The sequence below is a fragment of the Pan troglodytes genome, chromosome 2, assembly GCF_028858775.2.
Source record: "Pan troglodytes isolate AG18354 chromosome 2, NHGRI_mPanTro3-v2.0_pri, whole genome shotgun sequence".
Classification (NCBI taxonomy): domain Eukaryota; kingdom Metazoa; phylum Chordata; class Mammalia; order Primates; family Hominidae; genus Pan; species Pan troglodytes.
This window is the reverse complement of record NC_086015.1, coordinates 131,151,375-131,168,184: the sequence shown is the minus strand read 5'-3', so window position 1 is coordinate 131,168,184 and position 16,810 is coordinate 131,151,375. Positions and strand designations below refer to the sequence as shown.

Sequence of the window (16,810 nt, the reverse complement as noted above, 5' to 3'; positions counted from 1 at the left end):
CCACGCCCGGCTAATTTTTTGTATTTTTAGTAGAGACGGGGTTTCACCGTGTGAGCCAGGATGGTCTCGATCTCCTGACCTCGTGATCCGCCCGCCTCGGCCTCCCAAAGTGCTGGGATTACAGGCGTGAGCCACCAGCTTTCTTTTAGTTAGAATTTACCTAAAATGTATTTTTCAATCAAGTCATATTTTAAACAGAATACGGTTGGTTTTCTTTCCAACAGATGGATAATCTTTGCCTTTTAACTGAAGCATTTAGTGCATTTCCATTTAATATAATTGTTGGTACATTTCATCTAATATCTAGCTTTTTATTTCATGTTATCAGTTGTCTTGTTTATTCTATTTCTTCTTTCTTACTTATTGCATTCTTTTGCACTGATCTTTAACTCTATTTTTCCCATTTGTTAGTTTAAAATTTGTATACTCTGTATTGTCTTAGTGGTAAGCCTAGAAATTTTGCATGCATACTTAATGTCTGCATCAAATGTTGCAAATTTAATCCTTTCCTTGGTCCTCCTCCTGGATAATCAGGGGATCTTAGGACACTTTCACTCTACTCACCCTTGTCCCAACTTGTTATTATAATTTTGATTTCATTTCTTTTACTACTATTTTATCACTGTTTAAAAATATTAATTATTATTTTATGTCAATTTAATATTTGTAACTGATATTAAAATAGTCTATCTTAAATATTTAACTGTGAAATGTTTCCATTTACCCATATGTTTACCACATTCTTTGCTCTTCATTTCATCTTGCATTTTAGATCTTCAATCTGGGATCACATTTTTTGCTTAAAGACATACTTTAAAATTCCTTTATGGTGGTCTGCTGGTGGTCTGCTTTCAGTTTTACCTCATCTAAAAATGTCTTTATTTCATCCGTATTCTTGAAAGACCATCTCATTAGGTATAGAATTCTACTTTAGCATTTATTTTCTCCTAGCACATTAAACATGCAATTTAACTGTCTTTTGGATTCCATTATTCTGTTGATAAGTCAGATGTCAATCTGTCACTTCTTAAAAGTAATCAGTCTGTTTTCTTAATCTGCTTTTAAGATATTCTCTTTTCATTGGTGTTTTTCAGTTTCATGATCACTACAAATCTAAGTATACATTTCTTGTTTGTTTGTTGTGCTTGGCATTCACTATTTTTGCTTGTTTGTGTGCATTAGTGCCTTTCACTGGTTTTAGAAAATCCTCACCCATTTTTCTTCAGATATTGCTTCTGTTCTGTTCTCTTTCCTCTCCTTGTAGAACTCTGTTAAACATTATTAATCCCCTCACTCTATTACCCATCTATCTTAACTTTTCTTCTACTTAAAAAAAATCTTTGTGATGCACTCTGGGCAAATTCTTCAGAACTCTCTTCTATTCACTAATTTTCAGAACTTTCTCCTATTCACTAATTTTCTCTTTATCTTTGTGTGATCTGCTCTCAAATATACCTATGAGGTTTTAATATTGTTATATATTTTTACATCCCTTGCAGTTATAAAGTCACTTCTTACCCAAACATTTTTGATCATTCTCTATCATTTTCTATTTCCTGATGATATTGTAAATTTTATTCTTTTATTTCTTTAAACAGAGTAAGCACACTATTTGTCTGACACTTCCAGTATGTGAGGTCTCCACTGTTTTGTTGTTGTTGTTGTTTTTCTGGCCATTATTTCCACCAGTTCTTGCTCAAGGTGTCTTGTTTCATTAACTGTGGAATGCTTATTTTCCTTGGAAAATTATTTGTGGGGGATTTTTGAGGTCTAGGATAAAGATGCATTTCTTGAGAGAATGTGAATTTGCTTTTTCCAGGTACCTGACCACACTACCAGTCTGAGGCATTTTAAAATAAATTCATGATTCAAGCTTTTTCTTTTCTTTTTTCCCACTTGGGTATGCGAATTTGGGTTGCAATTCCACTCAAGAGCTTATTTATGATTATTACTTCTCAGGGATGTATGAGCCTTTCATCAGTAACTTTCTCAATGCCAAGATGTTTCTTTGAAGTCCTCTGAGATGAGAGATGTAAGGCAGGTTTACTTCTAGTATATGGTTACACAGAGGCTATAGCTCTTTGAAGTACCAGCTTTATGTACATAGTAACTCTAATTAGATTTCCCACCTTGAGTAATTTTGGTAAGCTGCAAGCCTGGGAAACTAAAGCTTACAATTTTCCAGGCTTGATAAATGTTTGGGTGTCCTGCACATTTACTTATTGAGACAACTTAGATACCACATTATACACCCATTGTGTGTACAATTTAGTGATTTTTAGTATATTTACAAAACTATGCAGCCGTCAGCACAAACCAGTAAAGGTAAGTAAAGTTGGTTGATAGCGCTGTTCAAATCTTCTAAAACCTTGCTGATACTCAGTCTAATCCTATCAATTCTTGATAGTAGTATAAATCTCCATTGATGATTGTTTGACTATTTCTCATGTCATTTTTTTTTCTTTCTGTACTCCTGAGTGGAGTCTTGCTCTGTCACCCAGGCTAGAATGCAGTGGCATGATCTCAGCTCACTGCAACTTCTGTCTCCCGGGTTCAAGAGATTCTCCTGCCTCAGCCTCCCAAGTGGCTGGGACTATAGGCATATGCCACCATACCCGGCTAATTTTTGTATTTTTAGTAGAGACAGGGTTTCACCACGTTGGCCACTCTGGTGTTGAACTTCTGACCTCAAGTGATCCGCCTACCTTGGCCTCCCAAAGTGCTGAGATTACAGGCATGAGCCACCATGCCCAGCCTCATCTCAGGTTTTGCTTCATGTATTTTAGTTCTCTCTTTTTGGGTATGACACGTTTATAATTGATATATTTTCCTGATATTATTGGCAATTTTATTATCATGAAATTTTCCTGTTTGTCTGTAGTAAAAGTTCTACTCTATTTTGTCTGATGATATAGTCACTGCACCTCTCTTAATATTACTTTTTGCATTTTATGTCTTTATTATAAAATGATAGTAAATATTTGTCTATTTGAATACAAAATGTGTCTCTTATAGAGAGCATATATTTGATTTTAATTTCTTATTCAGTATGAAAATCTTTGCCTTTTGATTAGGGTGTTTGGTCCATTCCCTTTTGATGTAATTTTTGATAATGACTGGCTATACATCTGCCATTTTGCTATTTATTTTCTATGTCTTGTAACTTTTTTTCTGTTCCTCCTTTGCTGCCCTCTCTTGTATTTAACACATTTTTAAGTGCATCATTTTCTTTTGTAACTTTCTTTGAGCAGGCGGCTCACTATATTGCCCAGGCTGGTCTTGAACTCTTGGGCTCAAGTGATCCTCCCACCTCAGCCTTCCAAGTAGCTGGGATTACAGGTGCATGCCACTGTGCCTGGCTTCTTTAGTTGACTTTTAAACTATTTTTTAAAATCTCAGTGGTTGCTCTAAAATTCTAACATGTATTTTACTTTATCATCCTCTATTTTAGGTTAATACTGAGTTGATTTCATTACAAACAGCAACTTTGTTCCAAAATAACCCCATTTTCTCCTCCTCTACTCTCTGATATTGTCATATATATTACATCTGCATATGTGAAAAACCCAACTATATAGTATCACAATTGCTGCTTTACAGATGGTCCCCAACTTAATGATGGTTTGGGCATTTCAACTTAGGACATTTCAACTTCATGATGGGCTTATCAGGGTATAAAATACATTTTTTACTTTCTATATTTTCAACCTATGATGGGTTTTTATTGGAACATAATGCCACTGTAAGTTGAGGAGCATCTGTATTCTTTTATATCTTTTAAATAAATTAAGAGAAGAAAAAAGAAAAACACGTCCTATGCAGCCCTTTATATTTCCTTATATATTTACCATTTATTGTGCTATTCATTTCTTCCTGTGGACACAGGTTACTGTATAGCATCACCTCCTTTCTGTCTGAAGGATTTTAGTGTTCTTTTAGTATTTCTTGTAAGTCTGCTAGCCACATATTATCTCCATCTTTAGTCATCTGGGATGTCTATTTCACCTTAAGTTTTGAAGCACAGTTTTCCTGGATACAGAATTCTTGATTGATCAGTTTTTTTTTCTCGTAACACTTTGAATATAATATTCCACTGCCTAGTTGCCTCTATTGTTTCTGGTAAGTCTCATCTGTTAAGTATACTCGTTTCCTTCTACATGATACGGCGTTTTACCTTGCTGCTTTTAAGAATTTTCTGTCTTTAGTAGTTCTTCTGTTATGTATTTAGGTGAGGATCTCTGGGAATGTATCCTGCATGAGGTCTGCTAAACTTCTTTGCTCTGTAGATTAATGTTTCCCCATCAAATTTCAGAAAATTTTGACTATTACTTCTCTCTCTCATTTCCTTTTGGGATTCCCATTAAACATCTGTTCATAGGTTTGATATTCCATCTGACTCTGAGCCCTGCTAATTTTTCTCCAATTTTTTCTCTCTTCTTCAGATTATATAATCTCTATAGATTTCAAGTTCATTGATTCTTTCTTCTAACATATCAAAAGTGCTCCTGAGCCCCTTCAGGGCATTTTTATTTGGTTTATTTTACTTCACAAGTTTAACATTTCCACTGGTTCTTTTAGATAATTTCTATTCTTTATCAATATCAAAGTGGACTCATTGTCATATTTTCCTTTAATTCTTTAAAATTGGTGTTCATTAATTCTTTGAACATATATTTGATAGTCACTTTGAAGACTTTGCCTTTGCCTCCTAAATCCAACATCCAGGCTCACTCAGAGACAACTTCTATTGAATACTTCTGCACCACCCCCACCCCCAAATGGGTTATGCTTTTCTGTTTCTTTTCCTTTGCTTGTGTTGTGATTTTTTGTTGGTACTGGACATTATGGATAATATATTGTAGCAACTTTTTATCCTGATTTTATTTTTTTCCTTGAGGGTTTCTTTCTTTTCCATTTTTTGACTGCCTTTTTGTTGTTGTTTTTAACTAATTTACCTAAACGGAACATGCCTCTTCTACTGTTTGCTGCAGTTTCCCCTCTGTTTTCAGAAATTATCATTTTTATATTTTAGCCTATGAGTTACCCTTATTTCTGCATAGCTTAGTCTCTGTCAATGACTGGTGGTTGTAGTCAAACACCAGTAAGTCTTCCACTGTCTCCTGGTGGATCTGCATGGGAGTACCTTAAAAGTTCAAATAGTTTCCAAGTCTGCTATGACATTTACCTTCTGCCTGGTCCTCTTGGATCTGCTCTCTACATGTGCTCAACCTACCAGTCATCTAGGAATGTGTGGAGAGCTTGGGCTGTCTATGGCGCTGCATGTTTATGCAGCTTTCTTGGCCTCCAGGGAATGAGTTTCTCAAGTCTCTCTGTGACTTTCTGATTTCCAGGATCTTCCTGTTAAATTTCTGGCCAGTTCTTTTGTGGGCTGTTGTACCAACCAGGACTAAGATCTCAGCCTAGGAGAACTGTAGGCTTTTCCTATTTTCCACTGTGAGTGTGGGTTTTCCACCCTCTACTCACAAACATGTCAGCCCCCTTTGGCAAAAAAAAAGCTGCTAGTTTTTGTAGCCTTGTAGCCAGCCCCACTCTAGCAGTATTACCATGTTGAATGAGCTGGGGTGAGGAACAGCACCTCAGGAGAGAATGCTACAGACTGCCTGAAGTCTTACTTCAAGCTCAGTATTGTTTTTAAATAAAGAAACTATTCTCAATTTGTTATTTATGATTGATTTCTAGAGATCTAAAATGGTAGTTTTTGACAAATTTGCCTGGTTTTGTTTTATTTTATTTTTAAGTATAGAATGTTGACTTTTTCCGTTCTTCATAGTTGGAAATCTGCTTTCATTTGGCTTTTGGCCTGCTAAATTCTTACCGGCATGTCAGATCTTAAAAGGTTTCTAAAGATATGCTTTACAATGTTTTTAGGTTTTTCTCAGTCAGAGGATGAGTCTTGATATCTAGCCAACTATATAGAAGACAGTTAATAATTTATCTGCTTTTATGACTATTAAGTGAAACTTTAAGCAAATAATTTAGCAAAGTCTCTGTAACAAAGGGGCTCAATAAACAGAATTTACAATATCTGAACACTTATATTGTAGGAATTATACTTATATTATCTTAATATCTCAAAGAGGTAGGCAATCCCATTTCAATATTAGCAATAGCAACATAAAAAGATTTACCAGACCAAGAATATATAGGTAGTACGTCAGGATTTCAATGCAAATATACTCAACTCCAAAGCTAGTGTCTTCCCTACTTTACCATGCTGCCTTCCTGGTGAAGGAGGTTTCAGTGGCTGCTTTTTGGGAGATACCCTGTAGACTATCTAGGACATAGTAAGAAATTAAATCCATTATAGGGATTAGAAAGAGGGCTTATTGTTATACTAATTGACAGTGACCCAAAACACAGTGGGGGTACATATAGATTCCTAAAAGCAGACAGGGCTTTTGCTGAGATAATGTGAATGACTGAAAGTAATAAGGTTTTAGGGTTCTATATGATAGTTGCCCGAATTCCAATTATATATACAGTGAACAATTAAATATGAACTAAGACTACTACAAAAATACCTAAACAACCGAACTACATTCTATTTCAAAGTTTATAAATATATTTGGGAATTAAGTAGCAAATGCTGAGGAAGTTGACCCTTTTGGGCTGAATCTTACAGGGTGGTAAAGCTCACTGGGGTGATCATGAATCTGTTCTCCAGTTCTGAATATTCAAAAACTAGAGTGTAAGCTACTGTAAAAACCTTCCTAATTAGTCTCTCCACTTCCAGTTTCTTCTTCTCTTTGCTGTGTTCTTTATATGCTTATCTCACAAGTTTTTCTAAAACATTCTTTAATGGTGTTGCTTCTGTGTGGTTTCTTACTGTTCACTAGTATTTCCTTAATTCTTCATCCAAAGGCCTCTATAATCTGCTTCTCAGTTTACTACTCAGCTCTTTCTCTCAGAACTCCCTGTCCCTGGTGGACCCATTTACCTTCTTTTATCCTCTACTCTCACCACTTTCATTCTCACCTCCAAACCACTGCTTATTCCACTCTCCTTCTTTGTTCTTTTTTGCCCCCTCCCATTGCACCTTTTCCTGGAGCATGCTCTTTTCTAGATTTCATCCACTCAAATCTTACAAGTTCTTTTAAATCTACCTCCTTTCATTCATTCAATGGACAGTGTCCATGCCATGAAGTGTAAGCTCCCACGAGTGCCTTTCCCATGTAGTTTATCAAACAATATATTATCATTTAAATTCCACATCTAGCCTCGTTGTGGCTCCACTTTAGGGGGAAATCTCATTCTGGTCCAATTGATATATCACTTTTATCCCACTTTTGGCTGCCCCCAACTTTAATATGTTTAGTAGATAGGCCCTTCATCCCCTTGAGTGATACACCTATCCTAGGTGATCTATCATAGGTTAGGGATTGTCTCTTCTGGGCCTGTGACATAGTATATGGTTATAACAAAGTAAGAAATATATATCAAGAGAAAAAACTTAATTATAAGTGAATCTCATAACTGAGGTAGTCATAAATTATGTTGTGTAATGTTCTTGTTATTAAAATCATAAAATAACTACTAATGCTTGAGTGCATTAATTATTTTGCTTCATGCTGTGCAAACAGCTAAGAGATAATGGCCTCCCTTTAGTAAAAAAAAAAATCATCATGATAATAGTTTCTATTTAAATGCTTAGTTTGCTTCCATTCCCTATTTCATATTTCTTCCTTGCCATTTCTTTGCTATCCATCATCTTCCCCATGTTTTTCCCGTTAGCCATCAATGCAGATTGGATGAAATAAAGAATTGGCATAGGTATCATTTCATCAGTCCAGTCAACCTCCCTGCCTCATTGTTTCTTTCCCATACTTAGGGAGGTAAGGGAAGGTGATAGAAAATAATGTTAGGCAGATGGAATGTACTTAAAAGAGCTAAGGACTTAACAAAACAGGAAAAATCAAGGAATGGAGAAGGATAGGGGATACATAGGGGATGTTGTGGAATTGTTTTTACCCATCTTAGTGGAACTGAAGTCTTTTACCAATTCTTGTTAGTTATGGTTAGTACAAGACCATACATATAAGAAGTACAAGACACACATAAGAAAAAAGTGCATTCAAATGAAAATTGTTTGATAACACCTCTCTAGAAATTTGGTGGGTTAGGCAAAATGAGGATTGGCACAATCTGTGGCACAGTCTTACCTATAGTGGCTTTCTCTTCTAATGGCACAGATCCATCACAGTTGGTGCAAAGCCCACATTTCATTGACTAAAAGTGACCAAAGGCCTATTCCTATTTCAAAGTATATTACTTGGTAGTATATATAAGGATGTATCATTATTGTTTTTACATTCCAAGGCACTTGTAAATGCCATAAAAATAATTTTGCTCTCAATATGTCAATGGACTTCCTTTAATCTTATTTGACTGTGCTCTAGAAAACAAGAAATAAAAGACAAAGTTCAGCTAGTTGTATATAAATTTGAACTGGAATACAAGTGCAAAGGAGAACGTTTCATTTTTGCTGAGGCAAACTGCTGAGGAAAATAAAAGTAGTTATACTGTTAGCAATCTGCTTCTTCTTACCCAAAACATAAATCTCACTGTTGACTACAGCTGTACTGAATCGGTACTTAGAGTACTTCATGGGTGCCCGCACACTCCATTGATCTTGGCTGGGGTCATACTGCAACAGTTTGTTGCTTAATCGATCAGGTTCTTCATCAGGAAGATCCATCTGTATGAAATATGACAGCCAATATAATAACATATCATTTAGCAATCTTTGTGAGTACATGAATGCAATTAATCAAAGCAGACAGCCAAGGAGATAAATAGAGGTTAACTGCAGTGACTCATACTCACAAACACACCAAACCCCATGACGGGGGTTATAAGTATACTGTCAATATCAGAGGAATTTATATTCTGAAATAATGGGCCAAAGGTGCATGGTTATAGCAAACAATTTGTGATCTTAGCAGTGAGACATTCATTACAGCTTTTTTTTTTAAAGAAGCAACTGCAAAGCCTTAAAAACAAAACCAAGCTCTCTTGAATAGTATTTAAAGTGTAATTCTATTTTACCAAACTTTATAGCTGTTGATTTTAATATTTGTGAGAAACTAATTTTAATAATTTAGAAGGCATTTTCTTTATATTTTTCTAATCCACATGAAACAAAGTTGCCAAAACATTGTAGTGTCTTCATAATTATTTTTACACCATAATTATGGCCTATATAGGAATGGTGTGAATTCAATTTTCAAGATTTATTGACTAATATAAATTATTTGCAGTTATTTTAACATACTTATTTGATATATTTTTAATGACTAGAGAAGGTACAAATTAAACAAATTTTTCTTACACAGATGTGGCTTTTCCTATTCATAAATGTTAGGTGAAATAATATTTTTTGTATACATGTATGTGGAACTTAATATGACTTCAAGCTAAGGATTCATGAGTGCCATTTTTTTGGGATACAAGTGTTCAACAAAGAAATAACTGGCATACTTATGAAAGTTTATGCAATTAATTTTAGTTAACCACTTTAAATATACCAAGAGTTATGCTCACCATGGCACATGCACAACCCTGTGTGATCTTGCAATTGTTATACAAGGTACTCAATCGGGTAGCAAAGCCTTTCCTCTATGAGGTAAACGTTCATGTTATCTGTTCAGAAACTTTATAAATTAACAAATGTTGACGTTATGGTTTTAATTTTCCTTCTAATTTAAGTATTTAATCTCTATTTTAGTGAAAAAATGCAAAGAAAAGCCTCTAAGTTGTTTTTGGGGCTTATGCATGCAAAATTAACTATGTAAATGGATAGTTTTTAAAAAGTTTAATTACAAATAATCTGTCAGCTTTCTCCTGCTAGCTGTGATGAAATCTGTACTACGTTTTGACATATAGCAGAAAAAATTAAATGTGTTACATGTGAGGTTTAAGTTTTTAAAACAGGTATGATATACTATATATAAATGGCAAAATCCAAGCTTCTGGAATGAATGCAAATAGCATCAGTTTTATCATGAAGAAAACTTGGAGAAACAAAAAATAATACAGGCAAAAATAAATTTACTTTATGCCATGAGGATGACCAATGAGCTAGTGAGATTAATTTTTATTAGAAAGTCCGGCTGGCGAGGGCATGAGGCAGCTGAAGTGATCCTAAGAAGAGTGCTCCAAGGCACCAGGAGAGGACATCCGGAGGGGAGGGAGAAGCCCACCATGGCCACACACCCCTGACTTTTCATTTTGGTTTGCCATCACTTCACTGGGCTTCAATAGAAACAGCATTCTGGGTTCTCTGCCTGCTGATGCCCAATAAAAACATCAAGTGTTACAATCACAATATGCTTGCATAGAAATGATTGTGCCATCACAGATCGGTATTCTGGTGTCTCACTTAGAGTAAGAATTTTAAATATGGAAAAGGCCTATGAGTTACTTGCCTCAGGTCACAGAGCTATTAGACACACAGAACTGGATGAGGATCCAGCTTCTCTTCCTCCTAGTTAGATGCTCCCTACAGATAATCCCTCAGCACAAATATCTTTCATAATTAGCAAAAATGGGAGGATTATAAAGAGCACAGCATGAAAACTGAATCAAGTCATGTCTATGAAAACACACTTTAAAAATCCATTCTCCTAAATTGCTTTAACACTTTAAAACCTTGAGTTATATTCTATAAAACAGAAAGCATTTTACCAAAATGTAAGTCACACTCTTTTAGCATTCAACAACTACAACAATGTTTAACATAGCAGCCAGACTCAGTATAGCCATGCCAATTATGTATACAGGAAATTTCTTAACCTGAGGGGTCCAGCCTCCAATTACATAAAGTTTATTATTCACTGTCACTACAGCATGACATGCCAATTGCAGTGGAAGGGGAGACACCCTTTTCCAATTGTCCCGTTCTACAGAGTACTTATCAACACAGTTTGTAATAAGATACTGGTTTTTAATTTTCATCTGTCCTCCTATAACATAAAGGTCATTATGAATACTGCCCAGAGCATAGAGTTCTCGAAATTCAGCTGTGCATAACTTTTCCCAAAACTGGTTTCCTCTATCATGATACCTGCAAAAGAGAGAGAGAGTATCCAGGATTAGAGGTAACATGAAAGCAATTTACCCAAGAAATACACTTATTTATTTTCTGACCAAAAATAATGAGATATGGTTCTTCCAATTGGAGGACAAAAAACATTAATACAAGAAAATGACACAGGTTTGCTTTTTTTTTAAGGAATAATGAACAAAATGTAATGTGCTTTAAAATAATTAGCCACATATACCTGAAGAGTTTTGGGGAAAATATAGAGAAAAAGTATAGATTTTCCAGGAGTAGCCTTCATCTTCTAATTCTGGGAAAGAAAATCAAGAATGGATAGAAAGTTTTTCAGCAAATCATTTTTAATTTTACCATAAAAGTAAGCAAAAATACAAGAATGCCTTATTCTGTGGACAAGAAATAACACTTTCATACGAACATTAAAGAAATCACAGTTTTAGGGCACAGAATCTAAAAACATCTCAATTCATAAATTTCTCTCAGGATGATTTAGAATATGTAGAATTTTAAGAACTGTTGTAGTTCCAACTGGCCTACAACTGGGTCAAGAGCACTGTATAAAAACCTACCTGTAGATGTCTGCTGGGCACTTAACATCTATTTTAATCTACTAGATGTGGCAATTTCAGTAATTTCTTCCAGAGTATCACTCTAAGAGTCTTAAGAGCTAGGGACATTAGTATATATGGTCTCTCAATGCCTTCTAGAGTCCAACACATTAACTGATTATGTGTGTGATGGGGCATTGTATGGTCACTGGGTAGATGAGTTTGTGGCTATTCTTTGTCTTGCATCATGATTATGATAAGTCTTTATCTCCAATCATGATTGAAGATACACAGTCTGAGAAGGACAGAAGTACTTCATGGGGACAGAGGGGTAAAATATGTGAAATTAAATGTCCCAGAAAATCCAGAAAGTATATCTGGATTTCAAAATTAAACACACACACAAAAAAAACAGGAAAACATGGAAATTAAGAAAAAAGTTGTTCTGTTTGGAAACAAATTAGGAACTTATGTGTGTTTTATACAGAGTACAATTTTTAAGTATAGACGACTTATTTTGCATTTAACACCTGACAGTTAATTCTATGGTAGGAGTTTTTCCCAGTTGTCTAGGCCAACTCTTAACGTTCTTTCCCAGAGAGACATCTTTACTTGAGGCTTGACAGGGCAGTTAGAAGGCATGTTCCTTTCTAAGAGGGTATGTCTGGCTTGTCACAGCTGAATGTAGAAATTTATCACGCCTTATGATGGCTGTCTTCTATGTAATTCTAGGCAGAGAACCAAAGTCTCTAGAATCACAGGCAATATTTTTGTCACTATTTTTAATTGTATGAATTTTAGAAAAGAAAGGAGGAATAGGTATCTGTAATATATGTGGGGGCTACCAAAGTAAAGCCAACTGAATTAATATATAAATGAACTTTAAAAAATGGGTTTGGGTTTTCTGAGACATAGTTTAAGAAAATAGGCTAGGAATGAAGTACATCACATAAAGGTTAGGAAGTAGATGTTTGCTGGGTGACTTCCTAATCTGATTTTTGTTTTCACATTTAGAACTGAAACAGGGAGAGAAAATACCCAGATAAAACTCTAAAACTTAGTATTAAGTGGATATGACATAAAAAAGAAAACAATAGTGACAAAGGCCTTCATTGTTAATAGAGATTGATAGTTTAAAGACAAATGGAGATAAGTGAAGGAGATGGAAAGGTACATCTTTTTTAAAAATAAATAATCTTCCAGAGTACTAGTCTACTTCCTCTTTTAAGTCAAGAAGAAATATATCTGCATGGAAATCTATGAGTAGAGGCAAGCTGAAGAACATCTGGACAAAGATAAAAAGAATGAGATACACAAATAATATAACAGGGATGTAGCACAGGATGATAAATTTCTTATGCATATCACAAAACTGGCACTACAGTGACCTTCAGTAGTGCTAGGAGATTTTAACTACACAGAACATCAGCTGGAAGTCTCATTTAAGCCTAAAGCAATGCTTCTGACAATTTCATTATGGGAAGAAATGATGGGAGTAACTAATAACTTTTACTCTAACTCTGACCAATGTGGAGGGTGAGACGGTTGGTGATGGGAACCTGGTTGAGTTCAAGATAAACAGGAAGGAAACCATGGGGTGTATAGTTAGACATTTGCTGTTAGAAAGGGAAATGGGCTCTCAATAAGTTAAAAGGAAAGACGTCTGAGGACCAAAACTGAAAGACACTTTGACAGGGTTGGAGGTTTACTAAAAATAAGATGTGATGGCAGAATTGTAGACTATCTTGAGGAGGAAGAAAAAAAACTATGTAAAGAACCTGAAGTACCAGGTCAAGAGATTCTAAGGTGGAAAGAAGGGCACCCAACCAAGAGCAAGTGTAAAACTGGTGGCATGGACCCCTGAGAACCACATCAGGAAGTCAAGGCTTCCTCTTCCTGTGGGGATCTGCTCTCCTGGCTCTGTAGTCTCTCCCTGATAATTCTGAAGAAGGCTGCTCCTGTGGCTCAGGGACATGCTTGGTACCCGTGGGCACGGGTCTAGGACACCCAGCCAGGGCTCTGCATTCTTTCTCTTACTAGGGGAGATTAGACACATCTTCAAAGTATGAATGTGGAAAAGGGACAGGACTATGGCTTGAGACAGATAATGTAATGCTAGGAGATGACAGACAAATAGTAGACCTCTTCATTCCCTCTTTAGTCCCATCTTTACTGCTAAGAATTACTTTCTGACTGAAATGTCTGAACAAACCATGGTAAAAGAGAACTGAGAGGAGAAAAATATTGGGGGAAAGTTTTACTACGTAGTATTTATTCCATGTGCGTATTTCTAATTTTCTCACTTAGATTTAAGTGCTAAATACTCATTTAATACGGGCTGAATAAACAGTAAATAAACCTATTTGTTCTCATAAGCAAAACCTAGATGATATGCTACTTCTTAGCAGGCATTCTTTCCTCTTACTACAATTCTAGGATTAAAGCATTCTTCAACTACAAACATTTTACAGTGTTGGAGATTTAAGCAAAATCCACAAATTAAGGACATAGAATGAAAACTGACAGATTATTAGTAACTTATGGTTAAGGAAAAAATTACTTATTGCTCTAAATTACGAACTAAAAAAAAATTCAAAGGAGTCTGTTTTAATAAACTTTCCTTCTTGTTATATTAAGATCTTTGAAAACAAAGCAGTATATTAAACCCTATATATGGATAAATAAAGCTAAGATTGAAAACTAAAATGGGATCATAACAAACACATTTAACTTATGCAAATTCAACTATATGTTAACAAAGGAAGAGAAAAAATTTTAAAATGTGGGAGATTTAATTATGAAAGTTATATATATGCTACATTTATATTTTATATAATATACATTATATATTTATATATTTTTATATATGCTATATTTATGAGTTATAGATTATATATATATATAAATGTATACACACACACACAGACACACAAAAGCATGTTCTGTATACTATTCCTTATGGGAGATGTATAGGGTAATTTTGACTACAAATAATTTAAGATGTGATGACTTTTTGCAGTTCTTTCTTCTACTGCTGCTAGTATCAAAACAAAATAATTAAGCAAATTTGCTGCTAGATACAAACCTATAAATTTCAACATTCTTGTTCTTTTGTCTAGAGAGTTTAGAGGCACTTGCTTCTCCAGCCACAATTATAGTATTATTTTCCATGACAACACCAGTACACACAGTTCCTAAACCCTCTCCGTACTTGGGAGATGAGATGAAATAGGTTTTCCGTGATACAGGATCATAACAAAAACTGGCATCCCCATAGCTCCTATGTCTTGATCTGATTCCTGAAGAATTGTTGCCAATGCAAAGCAGAAGACTGGTAGTCTCCATACCATAGCGCAGATTTAGAGAGTGCTGTTGGGGTGTCTTGATGGCTTTGAATGCATTTTGAATTATGTCAACACAATCTGCATCACACAGAAGCATTGTGTTCCTTCTTAGGGCTTGTCTTAAAAAAGAAGGATTTACAAGTTCCAATCTGACTTGCTTCAAAAGCTCAACAAGATGCTCTGTACGCAATTCTTTGTTATGATTTACCCATCTCAGAACTAAGTCCAGAATGCTCTCTTCTCTGGATATGTTAAGATCATCTGATTTAATAAGTGTCAAAAATTGGTGCACTTCGACTTCTAGTATTTCTTCATGTAAGCTCACCTCGGCAAAGTGCTGATATAAATATTTCTTCGATCGATCAGATAAATCTTCAGCTCCAATCTGCTTTGCAAAATAATAGATACCTAAACAGTTGGAGGCATCCATGTGGTCCATCATATATTTTTGACACACACTGAAGACTTCTTCCATCTGCATAAAATAGGCAGCCATAGCTACAGTCTGTACATTGGCATTATTGATCTCCAAAGCTGCATTGTACATGTAATTTAATAACACCGACACACTTTCTGCTGTGATGTCATAAAGTATGACTTCCTTTTGATTACATTCAAGTAGTCCACAGGTGAACATAGCTTTGAAATAAGGGCTAAATGCAGCCAGGACCAGTCTGTGGCAAGGAAATTTCTCTCCTTCTGCTGTGAGTACCACATCAATCATTTCTGCTAATTCTTTCATGTTCTTAATTTTATTCAGTAAATTCAAGCTATGTTGGTATTTTTCTTTTCCCTCAATCTTGCACTCCATGATCTACTCTCCAAAGTTTCCAACTAAGTCTTCTTTAAGTGTAGCTTGATTCCTGAGGGGCTATTTGCATGTCTGATTACTCATGAAGCTACAAAGATGTCAGGAAACATTTCTATGGGAAAGAAAAAAGGCAGTTTTCTTCTAAGAAAAAATTCTCTATAATTTAGATATGCAGCATTAGTTCTAAAAAGTATTTATAAACAAATATTATTCACTCCAAGCAGAGCAGTTTAAGACAACTACTTTTGTATCTAAAAATATTAATTTTGATTACGTAAACAGTACTAAATTAACTGCTGTGACAAATTCTCCTAATCAGCGGCAGAGATTTTTCTAGGACTGCAAAGACTTCCCTCCCAACATGTATAGAAAGAGAAGTGATAAGCTGGGCACATTTTGCAATTCCATTTCCAGTTACCAAATACAGCTGACCTGCAGGCAGAGGGTATAGGGGCATCAGTTAATATTCTCTCCAAGGAGATGCAAAATCACCCCAAAGGTTATATGCATCCTCTCCAAAAAATACACCGAACTGTTATAATAGTCAGTCCATAAATTCATGACTGGGGCCTTGTACAATATACCCTGGAAGAGGAAAAACTGAAAAAAAGTCCACTAAAATTCTGCTCAAACTTTGATGTGGGACAAATAATTCAAAGCAGTAGATAACACAAAGATTATATCTACTGGGCTTTGGAAGGCACTACCAAATGTCAGCTGATCTGAAAAGTCACAATATTTAAAATGTACAACTAAATTACCCTAAACTTAGAAAATGCCTAAAACTATATGATTTCTCTGTCCTCCCTCCTTGCTCAGCTTTTATTTTTTCCCCAATTCATAGTGGCAGAGACTGAATCTCTCTTCACTTAAAAAGCATTAGTCTAAATTTTTTAAAGTTAGCTATCTCATCTTCACCTTCCCTGGATAAATGGAAATGGGATGTTTCAAGGAAGTTAATTTAAATTAGCGTTTGTTTTAAAGAAGGACATTCCTAGAGTCAGAAACCTTAATGTTAGAAGAGGATCTC

The 16,810-nt window shown here is 35.2% G+C and overlaps 1 protein-coding gene across 1 annotated transcript in view; it reads right to left on the bottom strand.

Moving 5' to 3' along the window:
* KBTBD12 (kelch repeat and BTB domain containing 12) overlaps positions 1-15,892 on the bottom strand; it is a 61,671-nt gene extending 45,779 nt beyond the window's left edge. Inside the window, exons 1-3 of the mRNA XM_001141101.7 lie at positions 14,711-15,892; positions 10,813-11,083; positions 8,566-8,716 (exon numbers count right to left, since the gene is read on the bottom strand). Coding sequence (XP_001141101.2) covers positions 8,566-8,716; positions 10,813-11,083; positions 14,711-15,780 — 1,492 coding nt within the window. The 5' untranslated portion in view covers positions 15,781-15,892. The remainder of the gene's footprint in view (positions 1-8,565; positions 8,717-10,812; positions 11,084-14,710) is intronic.
* Between the last annotated feature and the right edge of the window lie 918 nt (positions 15,893-16,810).